This window comes from Vanellus vanellus (genome assembly GCF_965231255.1).
Source record: "Vanellus vanellus genome assembly, chromosome: 1".
NCBI lineage: Eukaryota > Metazoa > Chordata > Aves > Charadriiformes > Charadriidae > Vanellus > Vanellus vanellus.
In genome coordinates this window covers 24,569,551-24,594,875 of record NC_138905.1, presented here as the reverse complement: position 1 = coordinate 24,594,875, position 25,325 = coordinate 24,569,551, and the positions used below count along the sequence as shown (strand labels likewise).

General features: G+C 38.3%; 1 protein-coding gene across 1 annotated transcript in view; it reads right to left on the bottom strand.

Moving 5' to 3' along the window:
- Positions 1 to 14,956: 14,956 nt before the first annotated feature.
- Positions 14,957 to 25,325, bottom strand: part of POT1 (protection of telomeres 1) — a 70,008-nt gene continuing 59,639 nt past the window's right edge. The window contains 4 exon segments of the mRNA XM_082497116.1: positions 14,957 to 17,436; positions 18,431 to 18,536; positions 21,807 to 21,898; positions 23,474 to 23,568. Coding sequence (XP_082353242.1) covers positions 17,324 to 17,436; positions 18,431 to 18,536; positions 21,807 to 21,898; positions 23,474 to 23,568 — 406 coding nt within the window. The 3' untranslated portion in view covers positions 14,957 to 17,323.

Below are 25,325 nucleotides of genomic sequence, written 5' to 3'. Positions count from 1 at the left end.
TATAAGAAACAGCGCTGATGAATAATGTCCTTTGATGTGCCTTAGTGGTTTAGGGATGTGCTGTGCCAGAGAGTTCATATTTCTAATTAGTCAAGAATAGCCTGGAAGTAGGAACTACTGAGCAATTAACAGTGGGCATAAATCTGATCAGGAGTTAAGCACAGACAAGCTCTTGGTGAAATACAGCCCTTCCTGAAACTGAAAGCAAAACACACCTATTGATTTCAGCAGCATCAAGCAATGTATTGACTGCATCATTTACCAGTTCATCAGCCATTTTGTCCTCGATCTATTTGCTTTTCTCATCCTTAATGCATCCAGTGTGAAATTCACCTCCCATTTCAAGCCAGAAAGGTGGCGTGATCAGTGGCTTTTTCAAGTCACAAGAGAAAAACGTTGAGCGTTTCAACTGATGGCCTAAAACCATGGCTAAATTCTTCTAGTGTCTCCTTCAGTGAGGTGGTGTGGTTGCAGTGGGTAACATCAGCCTTGGCTGCGAAGCAATCTTCATTGCTTGTGGCCTTTGGAACTGAAAAAAGTTAAAACCAAAAGGACCAGGGTGAACTTAAGAATGATATCACCTCCGGTGCATTATCTGAGAAATCACTGCCTGTGACACTGCATAGACTGAGGACCCTGTGCTGGGAATAAATGGGTTTGTGTCATGATGCCTTCAACTACAAGTTAGTGTCTTCTGGTTGTTTTGTTGATTGGCAAAATACAGAAAGTTCCTAAATGTTTGAAGGAAAAGTGAAATGTGTTATAGATTTTTCACAGTCTTTATACTAGGAAAAGAGTTATGTGCAACATTAAGCTTATATTGATTTTCAGTGTTTGAGCACTAGCCTGGGCAGTGGGTCTAATTAGTATTTGCAGTTATTTAAATAACAGTACCTAATGCCTGGGTTGCAGTGGTTCCCATCTTGGTTTAGAATTATGTTTTGTTACAGAAACTCTTGTTGCACTTCAGAGAGATTAACTTACTGGGGAACTTCAAACATTGAATAACATTTGCTTTTGTTATTTAAGCTGTGATAGTTTTGCCCAAGTACGCAGCTTAGAAACAAGCAATGAAAACAGAAGCTGAGCCACAGCAAAACCTGGCTGCCAAAATCACATCTCATGGGAACCATACATCTATATTTATAAAGGGCTTAAATTTGCCATGATCCTTTGTTAATAAACTTGGTCTTTGGATGTCTTTTCCACCACCTTTGTGCAAAGCAGGCAGAAAACTGGTCTGAGCGGTACCTGTGGTTCATCAGGAAATGCAAATTCACTGTAGTCTAAATCACAACTCCTTTCTCCATCCTCTGTAAAGAATTTTTGGGGGGACAGAAAAACTGTTAACTTGGGGCCTGGGAGGGCTGTGGGTGTCTATGTTCACCCGAGAAAACAGTCGCATGAGAGGTGACAGATGTTAAATGAACCAGTTGAATCAGAGAAGACAGACACCTGTCTCACCCTGTGTTGCACTCCTTAGCCACTACTTACATTTAGAAAAAAATTGTCTGTGGCTATTAGATGCTCGTTTCCTTTCAGAGTGAGGAAACGAGACAAATTTATAACTAAATATCTATGACAGACTTCTCACCTAATCCTTTAGCTCCTGAGTACCCTCAGTTCCCATTGAGGGTGTGTGAAGTACAGGACCGGTAGCACCTTGCAAACGCACATAAGAAAGAGTATTCAGGGGTTGCAAGTTCAACAGAAGCAGTGACGGAGCTTCGACGCAGCGGTAGCACCAGGGATGTCACACATTTTCTTTTTGTTTCTGAACAAGTCATATTTAGATTATTTTTTTTTCTCTCCACAAATCATTATGGAATTATAATGGTAGAAAAGTGTAATTTCAGCTTCTATGTTTTGAGTGATGTTCCTCTAATTTACAATCACTTAATTAAGGTCTGACATGGCTCAGCTATTCGTTACACTTATAGTGGTTTGCCATCTGGGCTTCACTATTAAATAAGCACTTTAATGGCTGAACTACTTAATAAACTTTCAGTGAGAGAAGAGGGAAATTAAGTCAATTCTTTCATTATGAATATATGCTGTGCCGTCTAATTGTTCAAAAGCAGATGTCACTCAAATTCAATTAAGCTGTTTAATGACCTGTGTGTTTATTACTAACTTGACTGAATGTTTGACACAGTTAAAGTAAATACAAATGGATGGTAAGATTTTAGCTTCTCATGTTTCTGCTTTTTGCTGCTTCCCTAAAATATCCACTTCAATCTGTGTTTTTTTCTTGTGATACATGCCAAATTTGCACTGTCTGGTCTGAAATCAGGGTTTATGCAAATTGTTAACAAACATATTTTTCTTATTTTCGCTTCCAAATGTGTCGTTTTGGACTCACAAAGAAAGTGTCAAATGATTCAAATGTGAGGCAATGATGAATGTTGTTGGTTAGATAGACAGCAAAGCTCCCCGACCAAGATCTTTGTTTAGTGATTTAGCTTTTTTTTTGTTAGTGACAGATTGGGACAGCTATTAAGGCTGCTTTTTCTCTGTAAACAATTTCTTATAATATGCCAAGCTTTAGAACATGTTAATGAAATCTATGTATAAGTTCCTCCTGTATTATTAAGAAAAAGACATGCAATATTCACTGATTATTTAAAAGTTATTCAGCACTTCAGTTTTTATAACGTGCTTCTCTCTTCCTTGTTTCCCTCATCTTGCTGACTTCTTTAATTAGCTAATTATTGCTTAGTACTTCTTACTTGCACATAAATCCAGAGTGGATTATCTCCATTACAAACTTAAATCCATGTTGCAGATTTCATGGCCGCGTGTGCACGGTGAGCTGGCTCACCCAGTCTTTCCCAACAGAAGTAAGAAGTTGTGTTGATTAGACGTAGGTCACCTTGGCTGTGCAGTGGCAGAGACGTAAAGAAATTCGACAAATGCTGTGCCTCCCACAACAATGTGTACTTGCTAACTGTTGCCATGCTGCACAACTTAACCTCACAGGAGTCACTGTCCGAGTCCTTTTCTTGACCTTGCCATGGGCAGTAAGGTCAATTACAGCTGGTCAAAGCAAACATTTGTAGGAAAGGCCAAGGCACAGCTAGCCCTGCCTGGGGGTGGGAGAAAGACTAGATGGCCTTTTAAAATCTGATTTTCCACTGGTTCCTACGCAAGTATCAAGTTATTATAAGCCAATAAAGTTTTTCAGATGTGCTGATAATTCCGAAACAGTGATGTAAACCAAAAAGAAACGCTGAAGTAAACCCTAATGCGGGTGCTGTGGACGGATGGCTTCCTGCTAAGGAGCGAGAAGCCTGTCCTTCAGAATTTCATCTCAGGTCAAGGCTCTTTTGATTTCCAGACCCCGTGGTGGGAAGCAGATAACCTGGGAGCCCTGGAGGCCCAGAGCCATCCACATGGTGATGCAGCCCTAGAGCAATAGACCCTGAAAAACAAGGCTCTTCAGCATCTGGTGCTGCCAGGCAGCTGGCAAGCCTCCAGCTGGGCATTGTCTGCATTCCAGCGGAAGGGTTTGAATGGGATGCATTTCTGCAAAATATTTGGGTGTAGACTTGGTTGTCATTTTCTATTTTACAAAGCAATTTTTAGCCTGCTTTTGCCACTTCACAGCCCACGTTTTGCTGGGACAACAACCCACAGCAGCACTTCTTCTGCCCGTTTCTCTATCCTTGCAGGAATATGGGGCTACCCGGAAAGCACTGCTCCATCTTCTACTTCTTAAATGTGTCCATGTGTTTCAGAAAATAGCCAAAGGTACTTTTTGAGTAAGGGCTTTGCCACATGGATTTTGAGGCCACTGCAATTTCTTATTTTAACTGGCTGTAAAGAGTTTGGACTGGAAATTGCCTCATTTGTGCTTTCCCATGTCCAGAAGTCATCCATCCGTGTTAGGAAGTAGGTACATTTATTTCCCTATCACTGTACTTAAAGCAAACTTGCAAATGTGAGGACTTTACCGTTCAGACATGGCTAAAACTTGAGACGTGGAAAATGTTTTAAGTTGCTCTGGAGGGAAATATAGATTTTTTTTAAATTCAGAAACAAGAAAGGGCATAGCCAAACCCAACTCACTTGACAACCTAATACCAGAGATTTGCTAGAAACCCTTCTGAACAGCTAGAAAATGCAACAAAATCAAAAGCAACAAATCCAGTGACTTCCTCACTGTGTAACATTTTCCTTCACCTTCTCACCTCTGTGACTATGGTCATCGGCTGCAATTCACAAGCTTTTTTGGAAGGTGAATCGCAAGCACATGAAATATAATGTTCTCTTTTCCTCTGTCTCCTCTGTTTTCTCTGTTTTGTACAGTGAATACTTCAGTGACCTTCTCTGATGTTTAGCCAATATAATACTACTGGATTATTCTAGGACACAGATGCTCCTTAAGAAAGTTGCTTTTCTTTCCTTGGTCGCGCTCTCTTTATATGTAATCATCTGGGTGAAGTTTCACTTATGTGGATTCGTCTGGGTGAAACCTCACTCTGCCTACTTCATAGTTCAATGTAACAAGAGTCTTTTCCTAGGACAAGGCTACCCACATCTTAAACAAAGATGATATTCTCTGCACTAAGTGCCCTAATTATTCAGCACAGGAATCAGTCTTTCACTTGGGGTATTTCATAGGAAAAGGTAAACGTGTCCTGCCAGTGCCCTGAGCTGAATGAAATCTGTGTTGGCATGGTTAGTACAGTTCTGAGCTTGGTCTGATCATTCACTGTACTAACATATTCCCGTGGCTTTTGCCCAGCTCAGAGTAAGGGGGGTGTATAGTCTGTGAATGACTGTAAAACACTGTTTTTTCAGTCTGAAGAGAAGGACTGGTATTATCTAAGAGTATTATTTTTGAAAACCACTCTGAAATTAACAGAGACAATTTTGAAACTTGAACAGATCTCCACAATTCCTCCAATACAACAGATTTTAAGAACTAACCAGGAGTCAAAACAGAAAATAAATACAAATAATTTGTGGTACACTACTCAAGGATTGCCGTGTCTACTTGGTCTTTCCAGCCATGGTTAAATGTCACTTTATGCTCATCAGCAAACCCAGCTTAAGAAGTCACCTCCAACATTCCTGTTATTTATTCCTACTCCTTCTTATTTGTGGTAACCCAACTTTTTGTGTGACTGTTTCCACAGTGGCACTTGTGGAATAACATAGAATAAAGTGATCTCTTTCTAACATTGCTTTTTAAGAAAATTTGGGTTTAGACAAGGACATTTAAAACTTGTTTGGAGAGCTGCTGTGCTCAAATCCAGAGGAGATGAAAAACTTCTGGAGAGGGGATGTACAAATATATGTACCACAGCTGGGTACAAATATAAATCTGGAAGTGGATTTGCTGCCAATAAAATAGCAGCATGTGTAGAGAGAAAGTTTCTTCCCCCTAACTAGTAATTCATTGTAATTTAAAAATTGAAAACTCTCAGTTAAGCTCTCTTTTATCAGGTTTTGATGGGGAAATTCTCAAAATTCAGAAAGGATTTGCAGAACAGAACAGTAAGGAAGAGCTGCCGGGTTCTTAATGGCCTCTGGAAACAAGAAATAATACCTCAGGTTCTGCTGATGAATGAACCCAAGACTTATTAAAGATGAAACTTCTTTCTCTGCATATTGTCAGGACACCCTTATCTAAATAAGAGTAGGTGAGGAAAAAAAAGTCACATTTTCTATTTAACAATGAAGGAAAGTGTACAATTCTTCTAAGTGCTATTTTGTCCTTCACTGTGCAAAGGTGAGAAGAGTAAAAGGTAGAAAAAAAGAAGATTCAATATGAGGAAGATATAGAAGTCAGAGGATAAGAACTGGGCTCAATAAAAAACTTCAGACCCTCAAGTTTAGCCCAGTATAAACACTTGCATTCCCTCAATCTCAACTTGAAATGACTCATGGGGGGTGTAGCGCTTGCAGCCAGTCAATGAGAACCAGGTTATATGTAACCTGCTGCTCTGCTAGTGCAGGACCAAAAGGGTCCTCATCTCTGCTCTCTGGACTGCTTCTGGGTTTTATGTAATAATAGTTTAATATAGATGCATGCATAGTACTAAACTTCTTATTGAACTTAGCTGTGAAATATTTGCATTCCTGTCTGCAGGTCAACATCTGAATACAACTGTTTTCTCTGAGATTCAGTATCAGGATGTTGAGGGACTCTCTAGCATAGCTTTGCTTTTGGCCTACAAGAGGACTCTCTTTTTGTATTGACCAAATTTTCTCTTTATATTGGTGATGATATCCAGAAGGCTGTTCTTGGGGTATATTATATATATCTTAAGACATTGTAGAAATTAATTCAGCAATTTCAGTGCTGAATCTCTTGTGGACATCTGTCATCGTCAGGAGAAACACCTTAGCTGGTTATGATACCATGAGGTCCAACCTTTCTTGGCAAAAACACACTCTAGACAAGATGGCCCAACACCCCGTCCTGCTGAATCTTAAAGGTGTCCAATGTTGGGGAATGCACCACTTCCCAGGGGAGGTGATTATTCCAATGGCTGGTTGTTCTCAGTGTGAAAAATTTTCCTCTTGGGTCCAGTTGGAATCTCTCCAGGAGTAACTTGTACCCATTAGCCCTTGTCTTTTCCATGTGACTGTTTGTAAAAAGGGAGTCTCCATCTTCTTTGTAGCCACCCTTTAAATACTGGACCATGGTGATAAGGTCTCCTAAGCCATCATTTCTTAAGGCTGAACAAACCCAGTTCTCTCAGCCTTCCCTTGTATGTCAGGCTTCCCAGTTCTGTGATCATCTTTGTGGCCCTTCTCCAGCCTGTCTTTTTTTGCGTAGTGGGGACCAAAATTGAACATGTCATAAAAGCTTTTCTGTGTGTTCACATGAAGTTTTGTTTTTAAGGCCAAATGTCTATTTAGCAATCTGCTGGAGCAGTCTGAAGCAAATAGTAAATCTTTGCTATGAAGTGCAATATGTTTCGATCTTCATTCCATTATCTAGAAAGAGTCATACATTGAGGAATCTGATTGACGTAGTCCAACCTAACTGTAGTGTAACTGCTTTGAAATTGCTATAATTACACAAGGGATGAATAAGGCTCATTGAGTTTAAGAAAGCAGCAAGAGGACTCATCTCCATATTTCCAAAGATAAAATGTTAAAGAGAGTGATCACTCATCAGTATCCAAAGAAGGGCTATGTCAATGTCAACTCAAACTCTAAGAGTGCTGACATAAAAAGGTGTTTAACTTGCTTGAAAATGAAAACCAGCACTGGATACATTGGGCAAACTTTCAAAACCTGATTCCTGCCTCACTTGGACATGCAAAAAGAATGATCATGAAGTTGTAAAGATCCAGTTTTTAGCTACTTTTTGTACTCACACAGCATTATGCACAATATCAAGACTCTGGTGTATAATCTCAGAAGGTATGAGCTTTTTCTATTTTTTTTAGAAGTATTAAGTAATGAATTTTAATCAAACTTGGTTTTCTCCATATACAATTAGTTTTCTCTATAGTTTTAACACAGAGGAAAGATGCATTTCATACATTGTGTATGATGCCCTGTTGCTTTGAGTCTGTTTCCTTAGGAAAAGGAATAATTCACTTGTGTTCCAGAGCTCTGAACGAAAGCCTCTAACAAAATCACTGGGCAAAACCCTTGCCAGCTTTTCAAAAGACAAGCTGAACAGCTCTCAAAAAAGTGCTTTTGAAACCATAGTTACTTTCTCAAGTGGGAGATGAACAGTATTTGAAACCTTGACCTGTAGCAAAGCAAAGCAAATCAACTAAATCTCTTGTGCTCTTTAAATGGAATGACACACCTTCTAGGAAAATGGGCATTATGAGCTGGCCTGTAGCTGCTACGCAAGTTTGTTAATTATACTGTTATCTTGACATCCTTTCTTTCACACATCCTCCCCCCTCAACTCATATGTTTCATTTATGAGTTGCATCTGATCGTAAATATGCACAATCTACAACAAGGACTGTCTGCATATGCCTGTCTGTGAGGGGCATAACAGACTCCCAGGATTCCCAGTTCTGGCTGTGGTCTCTGGCTTGACTGGCTTAAAATAATGTGTGTTAGCCAGATAACACACATTAGATGCACTTCTAATAAGGTGATTGCTCAGGCTGAGGTCTTACTCTTTTAAGTAAATTACAGTGAAATATGATTGCTATTGTGATTGTCTAAAGGCAATTTTTCTGACCAATCCTTGTTCCATTTCAGCTTGTTGTGTCAGAATTTATATTTTCATTCCTGTTCTGTGTTTGAATCTCACTTGATGGTCTCTGCTAAGTTTGAAGTATGACCACAGTGAATTAAAATGCTCCTCTCTCACTATGGTGATAAAAGCAAGTAAAAATCTTACTTCCCAAATAGTATTATATGTACAAATTTTTCATTCAGAGCTGGTCATTGTTTACTTCAGATGTTAGCAATTATTTCAGATACTGGGGAACAGTTTCACCTGACCGCTTGTTTCATTCATCTGTCCTGAATGAATATCTGAATTTACTGGTACATCTTGACACTCCTTCAGTGTCACGATGCTCTTTGTATCTCAAGGGGCTGCAAAAGATAATAGCTGAATAAATGGACTGAACTGTCCAGATGATAGCCACTGCCTCATAAAATACCACATATGCTTTGACTTTGGAATTTGCTTAAGTGACTAGCCAAATGAATGACCCTATGGCAAAACGCAAAAAAAAATAATAATGTCATAGTCTTGTTGGACAGCACTTCGGAAGGACTCACAGAAGGCTTACTGGGACTATATCTATGCTTATCTCTTCTCTTCTCTAGAGCCAACTTTCATTCATCATCCTCAATTTGTGTATCTTTAAAGTGGGGTTCCCTTTGAAAACCTTTGATGCAACCAGAACAATAACGGTAAACAAGAAAAGCTTAAACATCCTCCAGATATATACCAAAGAGATTCCCATTTCAGAATTAAGGGAAGAATAAAAGGCTCATGCTAGAGGGTTTGTCATGAAGATCTTATTTACATAAAAAGCACTTATTATACAATTATGCAAATAATAATAAAATCCAGGTTTAGAGAAATCTGTGGAGAATTTTCCAATTATTTCTTTTACACATTTATAAATGAAGCATTTTCTTTCAGTGGGTACATACACCTTTGAGGCTGCAGTAGTTCCAGTACCATTAAAAGTAGAGATGTGATAATCATTTGCTCAGTGCTTTGAAGCCCTTTCCATCCACTTGCATGTCACTTAGTACAAGATGAGTTAATAGATAACAGTGCCACTGCCTGAAGTACAGCTGGGTAGAAGTGGCAGCAGATTGTCTAATTTCTAAGGGGTTGGTTTAGCCTTAAAAAATATCACTCCGTTTCTGCACTGTACAAGACAGATGGGTTATTTGTACAATTAGGTCTTAAGTGTTAAGTTCTTCTCTTGATTAAAATGCTCAAGTCCTCTATTGCCAACCACCATTTAAGTTGTGTGCATTTAGTACAGGGAAGAACATACCCTTAAGTGTTTCATAATGTGTTTTTCAGACAGCTGGGGAAAGAAAGGTAGAACACTGCACATTTCTGTCCCACGTTATTTCTGCTTTTAATTTGGGAAATTGAGCCATTTATGGATGATAACCAAACTTATTTGTGTTTACCAAAACCTCACATCTCATCAAGACCCTGGCCCTGCTCCATCTGTGAGCAGGCTAGAATTTTTGGATTAGACAACTTTCCACATTATTTATTATGCTGTCAATTTTCATGCTGTTCTCTTTAACTAAAATCAGGACACTTCAGCCACCAATGGTGAGACGTCAGGTGTCCTGGAGACCATGAGCACCTCCTCGGCCTACAGAGTTCAGACATGTTGTACTGGGTGTTGGTGCCCAGGCAGCGGCAGTGGGGCTGCGGGGCGGCCGCTGTGAGGAGAGGCCGGGGCTGCCCCGTACCAGACACAGCTGGTTCCAGACGGATCCAACCCACCCACCCCAGGGCACGGCTGAGCCCCTCGGCCACCATGGTGGCGCCTCAGGGAAAGGGTAAAATGCTGCAACAACAGTGAGGGGTATCATGGTTTGTGCTGGGCCGGGCACTAAAATGAATGACAGGTGCTCCCTTTAACCTCGTTCTTCAGAGAAGAGAGAGCATCTCCCTCCAGAGGAGAGGAGAGAAAGTGAGACTTAAGAGTTGAAAAGAAGTAAGCACAAATTGAAAAGGAGGAATTAAGGGGCTGTATTACCACAGCACCACCCGGCATTATGCATGCTCTTCGATACTTGTTTTGCAATGGTGCAGACACAGCTATTGTAAACTGTGATTTAATCTGCTGCTGCTATTTTGAACTTGTCAGTGATCTCCTTTTGATCAAGACCAACTGTTGCATTCTTTGACATTCAACCTTTGTGAATGAATTTGAAGAAAAACAGGGGGGTACTGCTATGTTCTAGGAGAAGCAATACCGTTTTGCTCTGAGGAAGGTGCCAGTTCTTTTGGGATCTCAGTACGAAAGGCACCGACACTCGAAGCAGGTTAGATGGCTCATTAAGAATGGAAATTAAAGAAAAGGTGACAGCAATCAAACGTCCCTCTTGAAGCTGGGAAGCGCAGCTATTGCAGAATCATACGAGCCTCTCCTTGTGGGTCACGACATGCTGCATGGCATTCTGGTCCATGGTGGGGTTTGCCAGCTCTGTTCACTGGCACTCTTCAGTGGAGACTCACCGGCCACTGACAGCTGTCAAATCTGGAATTGGGACTCAGCTTTGACAAGTCCCTTGGACAGTGCGCTCTAATACTCTTATCTCAACCAAGGTATGGTTCCGAAAGAGGTGCATATATTAACTGAAGTGCACAAGGGCACTATACTTATGATTGAATATATATTGAATACATGCAAATTGGTTACTTATGCACCTTGATTAATTATGCTATTGTGTAAAGCAGTTGCATTATATCCCTGGTGAAGAGGCGTACACGTGAGTAATCATGGATTACTGTTGGTGAGCACTCCCAGGCTCTTCAGAGTGCACCTGTATACATGAGACGGCAGCAAGCACACAGATCTCCAACTCCTCGTACAATACTCTTCCAGACGCCTCACTCCAGATAGAAAAGCCTGCGTAGAACAGTTGTTAATGAATATTAGTGACATTTCTTATTACCTGATACGTTCAGGACAGCCTGCTAGATCCCAAAGCAATGACAGTCTCCAAGCGATGGTGTTTCTATGCTGACATAGCTGGTTAGACTTCAGTTCCAATAAAATAAGATGGAAAATCCCGGGGTTGGATGGACTGCATTGGGAACCTACGTATACCGACTATGAGAAGAAATGCCTAAAGAATGAAATGCTCAAGGAAGACAAGGTGATCTTCGGTAAGGAAAAAAGCACTTTTCAATATAGGCCTTTTTCTGAGGTCTCTGCTCTAATTGAGCAAGCAGTTTCATTACACTTTTCATCAGATTTTTTTATTTATTCATTGGTTTAAGTTTCAGACCAGAATTCTCTACCAAAGCTGAATTACCAAAAGCGGAATATATGTATCACTGTCACATTTTTCCTTGTGTCAGTTTCAATTGCAATTGATTTCCAATTCTGATTTGCTTTGCTGCCTGTGCTCTTGACAGGAGTATTTGGTACACCTCTATGCTTTCCTGACACATATTAGCCAATGACCTCAATATTTAAAATGAGGCTTGATTACCTTTGCCACAGCCACAGCCACTAAGAAATGAGTGAAGAATTCCCTGCCCCATCACATCCGATCAGCCACCTCTTTACCCAGATTGAAAAGTAGGCCAGAGACATCCACATTTTTCCAGGCCTTACAGAAGACCTAAATGAGCTTTGAAAAACTCCTGCTGTTTTGACAGTGCCTTGGTAAGCTTGCTGTGAAAAAGTACGCTTACGAGGTACCATTGTGTAAGATAGTCCTTGCCAGAAAATGCGATCTGATGTGAGCAGGCCCTGGCACTTGAAGTGCAAGAAAGCATCTAGCTAACGATGAATATTGTAATTTTGCCAAGGTTCGGGGTTTTTTTTTGTTTTTCACACATTCAGTTTTTAAAGGAAGAACAGACTGACCTCTCTCAGTTCAGACAGAAATTATTTCCAGTAACTGGATCCAGAGGAATTAAACTTGTTTAGAAACATAATTATGAATTAGCAGACTGATTAATCACTTATGTACAGATTGGAATAACATTCAAAAGGCTATTAATTATCAAATCATATACATCATAGTCAACAGATTTACATCAAGATTTTCAAGTTACAACATCTGATTTTTAGCAGTGCACTGTTAGATATTCACTCCTGTCCTTTCATGTATAACTTCTGACTTTCCCCCTCCTTTCAAACGAAGCTTTTCAAGCTTTCTTTTCTGCTGGTTTGTTTTTTTTTGTTTGTTTGTTTTTTTCTTGCAAGAAGGACTCAAGCAGCAGCACTTGCTAAATTGCATTGACTGACCTGTAGGGGAAAAGCAATTCCTCCCCTTTCTCCTTACTTTTAACGCTAGTTGGTTTACCCTTGACAAAACACAGCAAACAGTGGAAGCCTAAAGTAGTTGTCTCCCTTTAAGACAACTGTAGCTTTATGAGCAGTACAACCTTACGCACATCACCATATGTGCCAGGGTACCTATGCATGATGAGAAACCGGAGGGCAGCATGACATCTCTTTATACTGTGGGTTTATGTCAAACTTAATCACTGCAACTGCTCCTGTTTTTCATGGGATTTTGCACCTTTAGCATAGTAAATGGTGGTAGGCAAAGAGTATCCTTCAAGAGGGAGCATCATATGAATGTATGCCAGAATAATAGCATTAAATGCTGCGGTCTGGTGCAAGCTCCTTACCCTCCCCCCTGTTAGAAATAATAAAGCCCCTCTGGTAATGCACACCCTGCCTGTGACTGATCATATTTGTCATTTGAAACATAGCTTCAGAGGGGCTTTGCGTTGCTTAAGGGGTCATTTGTAGACAGAAGAAGAAAGGAACAAAGTCTATACTTAAATCTGCTTGACCAGCAGACTTCAGTGTTCCGTTTTGCTGCTCTTTTACTCACAAAATTCAAGCAGCATTTCTAAACTGGTCCTGTTTTACTTCAAACCAGGACAAATACCATCATTCAGAGAATTCATTTCTGCGAAGTAACACCTCCATAATTCGAAGCTACTTGATAGGCAGTCTTAAAATTACAGTTAAATATGGACTCAATTATAAAGTTGTAGCTTGTACTTCACAAAACTGTTGGGTTTGTTTGTTTTTTTTTTGTTGTTGTTTTTTTGTTTGTTTGTTTGTTTTTTTTTTTACCATGGTGATAGTCCGCAGGCTGTACACACACGGGAGAAGGTACAGAACAAATTTATGCTCAAAGCTTTTGCGTATATACTAAATGTAGATTTATTCCTAGACTTTCGATTTGCTCGGTGTATGCAGACAAATGGTAACGGTTTTACGGAGGTACCCCTGTATGCATATATCTGTTGCAGCAGAAAAGAAGAAGGAAAAACACATTGTAGCACTGTTCTGGGGTGAAGTCCATTCATAGATTTACCAAAAATATGAACTCATTAATTATAGCATAATTCTGCTTTACATTTTTCAAGCACTTTGAATCTGGTAATCCTGCATCAGATGGATGCTTCCACAAACCACAGATCTTCCTGGGAACTCCATGTATAGCAAATTCGGTGAATAGGAGCTGCAGCAAACTGTCTCATAAAGACTCGACAGTATCACTTCTTGCCTTTGCTACTGTCCTCTGAAACTGTTTTTTCCTTCTCATCCTCTGCTGAATTTCCTTGTTTCCAATTCCTAATATTCACTGTGCAGTACACTTGGAATAATGCTTATTTGAAGTAAATTCTTATCTGAAATTTTTTCTCTCCTCCACTGAAAAAAAATTTCTGCAGTGCTCCCATTTCATCTGAAGAACTCGAACATATATATTGGCTTAATTTTTTTTCACAACTCCATTTCAGTATTTGGCCTTGCCCCTTATTGCAGTGCCCCAACTCCTGCCAGTTTCCCCTATTAATGCAATGGTTTTGGCCAAAAAGTGACCCAACGGGAATAAATTCTTGTGACGTAAAACATTGTGCTATTGAAGAGCTAAGCCCTCATCCCCGTTAACACAATAAACTCTCTTCCTTCTGTTGCAAACCTGAGCTTGTTAGCCTGTGGGCTCTACTGTCTTTTGCAATCCCACTTCCCGCTGCTCAGTAGCCAAAGGATTAGCACTAAGCAAAGCATTTCAAAAGTCTTGTCTGTAAATCTCTGGATCCCGTAACAGCAAAAGCTGACGAGAAAGTTCAATCACTGCTGAACAGCAGGTCATCTACCAGGAATGCCTCCATGTTTCAGCAATATACATTATTTACATTCTGTCTTTCCAATTGGAGTATCAAGAGTGGGGCATCCAACAGCTTACATTCAACTGACTTTAGAGAGATTTCCAATTGTGTTTAAAACCCCTTAAGGGCTTCAAGTAGCCCAATCACATAGGCATTCCTGAAAATACTATTCCACATTTATTTTACTTTCTGTTGTTCATTATTCTTTCAGAAAATGAGCATTAATCTTTTTTAATTACAATTTTACCACTTTTCTGTACTCACCTGTGTAACTGGAGGTGGGGATGGGCTCATGTTCCCTTATTCTTTTATAGCTTTTTGCATTTTCCCTCCCAGCTCCTTTACAATCACATATTCTTTGCCTTTGCCTGTGGTGATGTTGCTGTGTGCTATATACTTCACATTTCATGCATATTTGCCATTCAGCCCACATTTCTAATAACACGCTGATGTTTTGATGCATCTACCCAGTATGCTGGGACGCATGTGGATGGAGGAAGAAGATGAGACACCAGGAAGACATACCCGGAGTTTTCATTGGTCTTGAGCGTACCAATGTTACACTGATCTACTACTACTCATTCAACTTTTGAATGTCTTTAAATACATTATAATCTAATTCAGTAGTTTTTGTAAACTATTAAAATAGACATTTGACCTTTTATTAATGTTTTAGAAATTTAAATCACATATCTGGTTAAGAAACTGACCAAGGCAAAGGTGACTTTTGTTTCTATTTAAGAAGGTTGCTGGTAACGGCTAACAGTCATTGCTGCTTGAGATACTCAGCTTTCAGAAACCGGAGTCGGTCAGTGCTGTAAGTTCAGGACACAGCAATCTCAGCATTTCCATCCATCAGTCAGCTATTCATGGGCCTCAGCGTTGATAAGGATGAGTAATTAAAGGTCAGAGTCCCATCTCAGGGACTTCCATTGCTCCATATAAAGGCTACCAATGAGACAAAAACATTTTCAGCTGTATGTGCACCAATTCCTTTCTATACAGTGATCTTTAGAATTGTCAAATACATAATTTTTCATTACCAATTAAAATTATTTCTATGAGTTATATTTAGAAAGAGAATTAAACATGTATATTTCAATCTAACGAACTATACAAACATTCATTTGAAGCATTTTCTTAGATGAAGGCTACCGATGACAAAGTTTTCAGAGTCTTGCAAACAAGGAATGAGAAGTCAAGTACAAGAAAACTTCAACATTTGGAAAAAACCTTATTAAACATTTTAATACAATATCCAACAGTAAAAAAAATAATCAAGTGATGTATATGCAGAGTTTTCTGGCAGGGATCTCAGACAAGGGATGTGGTGAAATTGATTTAGTTTACACCAAAGTTCAAAACATATTCTTATTTATTACTTTACCCATTAGAAAAAAATCAACATCTATCAGAGTTGTTACAAAAATCTAAAAATAAAAACATTTCCTTCCATTGTTTTCATACACTATATACAAGAAAAGTGAAAAAGATTGCCTTCAACTTAACCCCTAACTTCTGTAATCATTTGGATATGGCCACTGTCTAAAATTTTATAATATCCACTTAATAACTTGTTATAACTATTTTTCGCTTATGTGTTTATGCACAGATTCAGGCACGCTTCCATAAGCCAGCACTGCTCTTTGGTAAACTGCTCGTTCAATTCCAAAGTTGGTTTTTTTTCCTACTTCTTAAAGGAAATATCCACAAATCACTTTTAATACTGGTTCTTCCTATACACCAATCAATACATAACATAATTTCCTGGTTTATGACATATAAACCCAGTATAATTTTTTAGAGCACCAGAAAATTATCAGAAGATATTTAGATGAAATTTTAAATGACAAATTGCATAATGTGCTATGCAGCCTTGAAAAATTGAAGAATAAAATGCCATCTACAATCAAAATAACAATCTACTTGCAAGTATTCCATCTTGCTTCTGAACTCCCTTAAAAACCAGCTGTTGTAGATATTAAGTAATTTTGCTTTGATGGAAAGCATTTGATTTGACAGGAATTTCTGCATTAACTATCATTGGAGAAACATGTCCTGAATTTGTCCTATGGACTTCTGAATGGAAAGTAAAACCACTGAGTAATTTTTCCAGTCCAGCAGTATTTTCAAGCCATGATATCACTAGCTCAGTTCCGTATCTCTAAATTTAGTCATACAATCAGATTATGTAAGATAGAAAAGGCAGATGAGGGCAGAGTAATCTGACAGTAATTTAGCCAGATATGTGAAAGCCTTTGAAAACAGACCCAGCTAATAAGCACGCTAACAACTTTGGTACCCAATAGGGCCACCTTAAAAATCATTATGATCTACCAAATGTCAATATTAATTTTACAATTTTACACTACTTTACTTTCATGGCTTGACTTTAATTTCAGTGACAGTTGTTACATGGTCAGATTCATAAGTCCATCAAAATCTATAGCAACTGGTACAAATAACAGTTACCTTAGCAGGAATAACAGGAAGAGCTGTCTACATGTACATATCAGTGCAAAATCAAAGAATTCTCTAAAAATGGACAACTCTCTGTCAAACTGGCTCACTGAGAACAGCAAGCTATGCTACATAAGTAGTGTGACAGAGTTTACTGAAGAGCTCCTTTTCCCCATCTCTGCTGACATCAGTTATTTTAATACAGAAGTGAACAATGCAGCATCATTCTGACTGGATTTCTAAGTAAAACTCACCAGTTTAAAGCAACCTCATCACTGCCGCCTTTTTGGAGGACAGACAGATACTAGATTGCTGCCATCAGCCTGAGCCAAGCAGCCTCCAGTGAGCACTTCTACTTGTACTCAGACCACAAGGCTGTACGCCAGGAAAGTAGTAAGTACGTTAAAGCATAATTCCCATTCACGTTAATATACAAACTCAAACTTCATATACACAGGTTGAATTCCTAAGAAAGGAGCAAAGAATTTTTTATATAGCCTCTGATCCCCAAACCCCTCAAAAGTGGTTCTTACTGGATTACTTCCTATTAGCAACGTATCACTATACAACATCTTCAGCAACTGTAGTGTCAAAAATTTGGTAATAAACTTGATGTTTCGTCGCATCTCTGACATTATAGGACTTGATGAAGCATTCCAGCCATGGCAAGTCATCTACAAACAAAACCCAAATTATTGTTTAATACTCATTTCTAACTTTCATAGGAGAGAAGTATAACTTGAGCAGGATCTTAACTAGGATATCTAAACGTGTACAACAGTTAATAGGGAGAAAAATGAATTACTAATATTTAAATTCCAATTTGTATCTTAAAATTTCCCATACCATTTGAAATGGTGTTCAGTGACAAACTTCTAAGCCTCCCCCTGGCCCCAGCAACCCCGCAAAATACTTGGTACCAGTAGCTGTACCACAGTATAGCGCATATAAAGACTTTCCAATAATAAAAGCTCATCCCCATGTGTCTCAACGAGACAATTTCATTGGTCTCAAAGAGAACATCCTTTACACCCTTTACAATAGGGCCACTTTTTGTAAAGACTCCAGCGTGGTTGAGGTGGTCACTGACAGCAGTGTACTTTGAGGGAGTACGCTCCAGAGGTCGGAGCTGCGGCAGAGATATATAGCTACATTGGACATTTGGACAGAGCTACTTTCTGTCCCAACAGAAATACTGCACAAACCCCTCTGTGACTGGATTTGGATTAAGGTTTTTCTATAGCAAGGGATGCTCTGAATCAGCACGTGCATTCCAAAGGAGAGTCTCACCCAAAGCACATGCCATATGCTGAATTCCCTTTCAGTTTTCCCTAACGTGCTGTGACGTTCAGTAAAAGGGTGTTCTGGTTAACTTCCATATGAGTACAAATGACACGTTACCGCCTGTGTAGACACGACTGTATTCACACATGACTGCACGCTACATGAGAATTTACCGAACCATTACTTTTCTTTCTCAAAAGGGAGTTCTACTATTAAAGAAATATATCAAAACAAATTAATTGGAACGCTCCTTACAGACTCCTGCATTTCTCTGGTTTTAGTTTTGCCCATGCATAAGTTGAATTCTAAGACGTTGCATATGCAATAGCAGATTGAAATACCCATTCCCTTCCCATCCCCCTTTTAAAATAATGGCAAGCTGACCTAATTTTCTTCCTGGAGGACAGAGCGTATTCATGGTCATCTGCATCTTTTGCTGAAGAAAATTATTAGTTAAGATTTCAGAGGCAGGAATTTGGAAAAACTTCTCCTGGAAGAGAACAAAAAGGTATGAGGTGTTGGAAGAGGGGTAAGAAATCATTAGCCAGAACCGTGACCGCCTGTTCTTTTTAAGGAACCTAAAATTATTCAGATAGGTAACACAATAGAAGAACAGTTTTATTTCTAAAACTGTTCAGATACAGAAAAAAACCCAACATTCTAAAAATATTAGTAGTCTGTATTTCAGTACCCCTGAGTATTCAGGGACTACAGCCACCCAGAAAGCACACATATAGGCCTGCATATATAACCAGCAGATATTCCTCATAAACCTCCATAATGTTATGGACGGAGAGGATGGTCAGTCCTTCTCAACAGTCCCTCACTGCAGTGAGCAGAACGTTTTGAGAGGAGCAAAGTCACGTGAAAACAAGGGGGCACTGCAACCTGGGTTCGTACAAGTGGAACTACCTTAGTTTGAGTTTCATTTTTTGATAGTTTTGGAAACTATGGAAAAAGGCTTATACTGTGGATACGTTTCTAAATGGAGGTGTAAAATAAAGAATAGAACACTGAAACGTTAAATAAACTGCATATTTCTGCATATTTTTAAACCATATACAGTAAGCATGGCTGACAAAACTCCCATTTTATTCTTTCCAAGTTTGTTACCTGATCTTGTATCTCTAAAGGCTCATCTTCTACCTTCTGAAAGTGAGCTAAGGTTTCTGATGGCAATTTCTTCTTTTTGTTAAAAGATACAAATACAGAATAATCTGCCTTTGTATAATTTTTGTATGACACGTTTAACGGAAATGATCAGAAGTTAGAGGATAATCCAGCAGAACATTCAGCACAGATAACTACTTTTTCCTCTCACTCTTCCAATTCTTCTTCTGACTATAAAACTTTTCTGTTTGTTTTTTTTTTTTTTTTTTTTTTCCTTCAATTACTTTTCCTATAAAGAAGAGAGGAAAGAAAAGAACTGAGAGCGTTCCTACAGAAGTGCGACTGGAAGCTAGTGTAAAGTTGCACTTCAAAGTAGCCCTTCTCAGGTGGTGCTGAAGGACCCGAGTTTAGGCTTGGAAGGTATGGGCTTGTCTTTGAAGTACCACCAGCAGGAACGCTAGCAGCTGGCACTTCAGAAGAAAGTGTGCTTTTTTTCCTGCAGCTAAGCTGTAGTACTGAGTAGTATCTGATAAGAATCTGAGCTAGCCTGAAGTAGAGATTTTTGGAATTCTGCATCGAGATGTTTTAAAATCTTTTCCCCCACCTTGCTTTTTGCAGTTTAGTTTCTCGACAGAAAAAGGAAAAAGGACAGTAGAAGGAAAAGATGACTAGCTGAAATGGGGATTGCGTTCTTTGACCTCCTTTGCTGCTAATACACTGTGTATTTTAAGAAAACACAATTTTTTCCCAATATTATTTTTGCTTACAGTCTTAAAATTAAACAAGGAGGAGTATTCCCTTCAAAGTCCCATTCAAAGTAATTTAGTACAATGGTGGAAAATATGCAGATATATACACATTAAATGGTATTGCTGTGGGGGAAAAAAATCCCACTAAATTGTTTCTCTGTCCTATTTCGGACAAAGTTGTAACTCTGAAATGCCACTACACTGAATTTTTTCTGCTTGGGTAGATCGATTACTCCAAATGTGTACTGTGAGATCCTCATATTCCCAGCTATGAATTGCCGGAATACGAAAACACACAAATGCACTTACAGAATGTAATACTAATCCGTTTTAGATTATAATTGTCATCTTTACCAAGTTCTTCTCATTTAGGGTAATAACTAAAACGCGTATGTGTAAAAAACAAACCAAAAAAGTCTTCAGCTCTAAACTGGAGATGTAGGAAGCAATAACCAGTTCTTGCCAGTCAAAATCGTCCACCTTGAGCATCACAAAAAATTGTAACTCAAACCATCATTGTGCATCAAACTTCTGATCTAATAATAAAGCTTATGAATTAGAGTAAAAAGGAAAGAAATAAAAAAAAAATCCTGAAGAGTGATCAGGAGTTTACTGTCAAAATGGGAGATGTCCAAAGTGGGTTCTGCAGGGGATTGTCCTAAGTCTGGTGATTTTGAGAATTTTCAACAGTGACAGGCTTTATGGAACAGCCAATAGGCCCACTATGTTTACAGACAAAACCAAGCTGGGGGAACTGCAAATATACAAGAGTAAAGAATTAGAATTAATTTTTGTCAGACTTGAGAGCTAAAAAAACCCCACCACGTCCCCACGCTTGCCACCAGATACATGTATAAAATACTGCTTTTAATCAAGCCAAATCAACTGCTCAAACAAAGAATGAGGAATAATTTCTTAAAGACATCGTTCTACTCAGAGATGAGGGATTATACCATGAATCAGTAAGCGAGAAATTAAGTGATCACCTTACTGGTCTATAGAGATAGGTGCATTATCTGGCAATGTCATTCTAGCATACTGTTTTAGCACTTCAAGGAAGATGTGAGCCACATGGGAAGAATCCAGAAGAACAACAGTGAGGATGGTCAGAGTTTTCAAAGAACTCTGATATGGAAGAAAAATCCTCTGATCTTAAAAAAGACTTGTATGGAAGAAGGGAGAATGAATGGTGTTTTTTTAGCCTTCAGAAGGTAAAATCATTATACAGCGTGTAGCGACAGGAAACCCATCTGTTCTTCAGTGTCTCAGGTAGCAGGAATGGTCTTGAGTTGCTTCAGAGAAAACTGAAGATAGGTTAATTCTAAGTTTAGCAAACTAGTTGAATAAACTGCTTCAGGAATCCCAGACAAACATCTGTACAGCTATAGCTGAGTCCTGCCTAGGTTCAGGGGAAGGAAGTCCTCTTCTACCTCATGGTCATATGAAACAGAAATCAAGAATTACTGAATGCATAGATTCTACTGAGAGTTAAAAAAACAGGTAACAAGACTTTGAGCTAATCCATAAGTTATCTGGATAAATCCTGAAACACTCTCATTCACACAGCATTCAGGCCGCATAATTTAACATTGCCAATAAAAGAGAAATTCAGCCATGGAAATGTATAAGAGTCTATTGAAATACCAAATAATCTATCTACAAACTTGAGTTTTGTCTTTATGCTTTGATATTCTATACTCTGATATTTTATTGAAAAATTACATTCTGTGCATCTTCATTAATGGACGTATTAATAACAGTACAGCACTTGTAGCTGTCCCTGCAAAACACTGCAGGTAACATAGAATGAATATTTCTGTACCTACATTTGCTATTTCAAAAACAAATAAAATCCAAACCCACATAATCTGTATAGTCTACCTTTACCTAGATTTACTTACGTAATCAAAAAGGTATGCATTTAGTGCTCCTGTTCCATCAACCAGTGTAAACTTCATAATAAAAACATACTGGAGTGGCTCAATACCTAAAACTGAAGAAAAAAATATTGCTCTGTTTCTTAAGAATGAATATGCAAGACAGACCATAACAACTCAGGCTGACAATATCCCTCCTTTAATAGTAACTGACTTTGAATACTGTAATTAAAAGTATAAATTGAATATATAAAAAAGTTTGCATTTTAAGAGAGCATTGCAATTTGCCTACAAACACTTTAGTAGATAAGTCTATAAAGATGCATAAAGATTTTTAAGTACTTATTCTCCTCCTAGTAAAAGAAATGCTGGTATTTGCTTAGATAATAGATCCTGCCTTGGTAGGATTCTCCTACTCCTTTTCCCCATGGAAGATTAAAGGAGACTTGCTCTTAAATCAGTGAAAATAAGATCACATTCCACCTGTAAACATGTCTTCTGAGGAAACCAATGTTTCATATGATGTAGTAAAAGCCACCAGGCAAAGTCTTATTCAGAAAAACTTATGCTGGAATATTTTCAGAACTGCCAGCAAAGTAAATGCCTATAGTCATTCTCTCACTGGCAGCAGTACTGTTATGCTGCAAATATATTATATCTTAAACATACAAAGTTACTGCAACTCTGCATCAGTCTTTTCTGGGTACATTTACTTAAACTGGTGTGTCATTTTACGTACGACTGATCTGATATATTTGTAGGTTATCATTTAGTCTGAAAATATAGATGATAAAAGAATAAGATACATAAAGTACTTTAAATGCCAGAAAGCATTTAATGAATATAGTTTTAATTCTAAGAATGAAATGTCAATTGCAGGTGCTGTAACACTGCCAGTTAGATATCACTTTACGTTTATTTAATAAAATATAATCATGGCAGTTTAAGAGAACCACTGTATTGCTCAAATATTTTTTTTCTTTTATAAAGTCTTTACCAAGCTTAGGTATTGCTACATATCCAAATTTAATATATTAGAATATGAACTGATAAACAAACATGAAAATATTCTTTTTCCTTAATGTGTTGTGAAGTTTTAAGCTCCATTTTACCTCCAGCATTTGAACGTGTTGATTACATAAAGTAACACAAGGAACACACAAAGCATGGAACACACACATATATGTTACGGTATAATTCCTTTCATTTGAATATTATTTCATGTAGACTCTTGCCAATATGCTTAGCATTGATAAAGCTTACAGAAGATGAAAGTCTAACTTGTACTAGTCGTAACGTAAGACTCTCTTTAGTTCAGGTCAGAAAAACTGTACCTTCGAAAGGAAAAGCTAGACTAACTTCTAGGACTGAAGCATGTACACAGTTTAAAAATGACATCAGCAACCACAAATTCATCACTGCAGTACTACAATAGGTGTTACTCGTGACATCTATGGTAAAAGAAACTATTCAACATATAAAATCCTTTAATTCATACTGTAATGGTTTAAAAAGTAAGTATGTTCTTTCAACTGGTCAAAGGTGAATAAATTTTACAGCTTTATATTCAAGCATAACCATAAATTACACACTTTCTGTACAAAACTGCAGCCCAGAAATAAAACTATTTCATATAAGCACTTCAAAATCAAGGCACAAAACTATTTCAGGACAATATCATGTCAGCTGACCTTGTGCTATTTCAGTCGGTTCCCATGATGGTCGCTGTTCTGCTGCAATGGAACTCAGACTCTTGATGGGCTTTGGAGTTGAACACTGCTTGCACCTACCATTCAAACCAAGATACTGAAATCAACCAAACGCTGATTTATTTATACTAGAAGCTTTCTGCACAGAACAAAAAAAAATAATTCTGATTTCCTTACTCAGTGGGAGTGCAAAAGTATTTCTATTGCTGCTTAAAATAACTATTTTATCAGAGACGCAAGCTTTAGACCAGATCAAAACTCTTAATGCTGCTTTTGAATTATCCCCAAGAAGAAATAAATCATTTTGGTCTGGAAAAGACCACCTCAGTGAATAGAAAAGAGGAAAACTGTACATGAAGGCTGAGAGAGCTGGGGTTGTTCAGCCTGGAGAATAGAAGGCTCAGCGGAGACCTTATTGCAGTCTTTCAATATACAAAGGGGGCTTATAAGAAAAATGGAGAGAGACTTTTTACCACGGTCCACACTGAGGGGACAAGGGGCAACCGTTTTAAACAGAAAGAGGGTCAATTTAGGTTGTACATAAGGAAGAAATTCTTTACTATGAGGGCGGTGAGACACTGGCACAGGTTGCCCAGAGAAGCAGCGGATGCCCCATCCCTGGAAGGGTTCAAGGTCAGGTTGGATGAGGCTTTGACCAACTTGATCTAGGTGAAAGACGTAACCGCCCATGGCAGGGGGGGGTTAGACTAGATGATCTCTGAAGGTCCCTTCCAGCTCAAACCATTCTATGATTCTAAGATCACTACATTGCTAAACACATATCCATATGTCACTACTTTGACGTTTAGCAATACAAAAAAAATCTCACTTTGTAAAAGCAGGAATGAATCTGAACTTGTAGCATGATCTAAAATAACAACAGGTTTAGATGAGAAATTCAGTTTTACTTATGTTAATATTAACTATGAGTTATTAAAACAATCTCTTACACGTGACATAGTAAGCAGATACTGCAAGTGGATGAAAATATTGAAGAACTGTTTTCAAAGTTTGCCTCAAGAAATAAAATTACAGAACAACTAGTTTTTCCGAATTAAGCTTCTGTGCTAGTATATTGGAGTTAGAACTTAAAATAGACATTTCTTATCTTTTAGAATTAGATGCAAAATATGTCATAAAAATAAATAGCACTAGTTGTGCTCAAGTGATGTAAAGCCAAGCTCAATGAAGTTACTTTTTTCCTTTAAAAAACCACCCAAACTCCAATAAAGTAACTTAGCTGTGAATTTTGTTTCTCATATGCAAGTGTGTGTGTGTTTATTTTTATATATATATGAATATACATGCCTAGGCACACATATAAATATTTATACAAGTTTATACATTCCTACAGCAAAAATAATTTTGCTTTTCATTCTACTACACAGAATCTTTTTTAGCCTTTGCTAAGTATATGCTACTGATAAAAAAGCGCATGGAACAAAGCTCTGAAATGTCAAATCCTTGCGAGGTTCCTTCCTAAATATCCTATAAATATTCACGGAATAAGTTACAGAATGTTGGCTTTTACAATACAGCCATTTAAACAGAGAACTAAGTCTGCAGACGAGGGGTGTGTAGCTGGGTAGATATATGGATTATGAAAGCGCAAGGGGAAATACTTTGTACTGGTGAAGATCCACTCCCAGTAGGAATACCCATATACTGCCTTTATTTAAAAATGCCATGGACAGCCATATCTGGAAAAGTCAAAACAATATCTAACAAAGAGAAATAATTATCTGTATTCATTGCATCAGGCGCTTACGGGAAGCTTTAGGGTTCACGTGAAACACGCAATATTTCTGCACAGAAATTTTTTACTGCCTTCAGG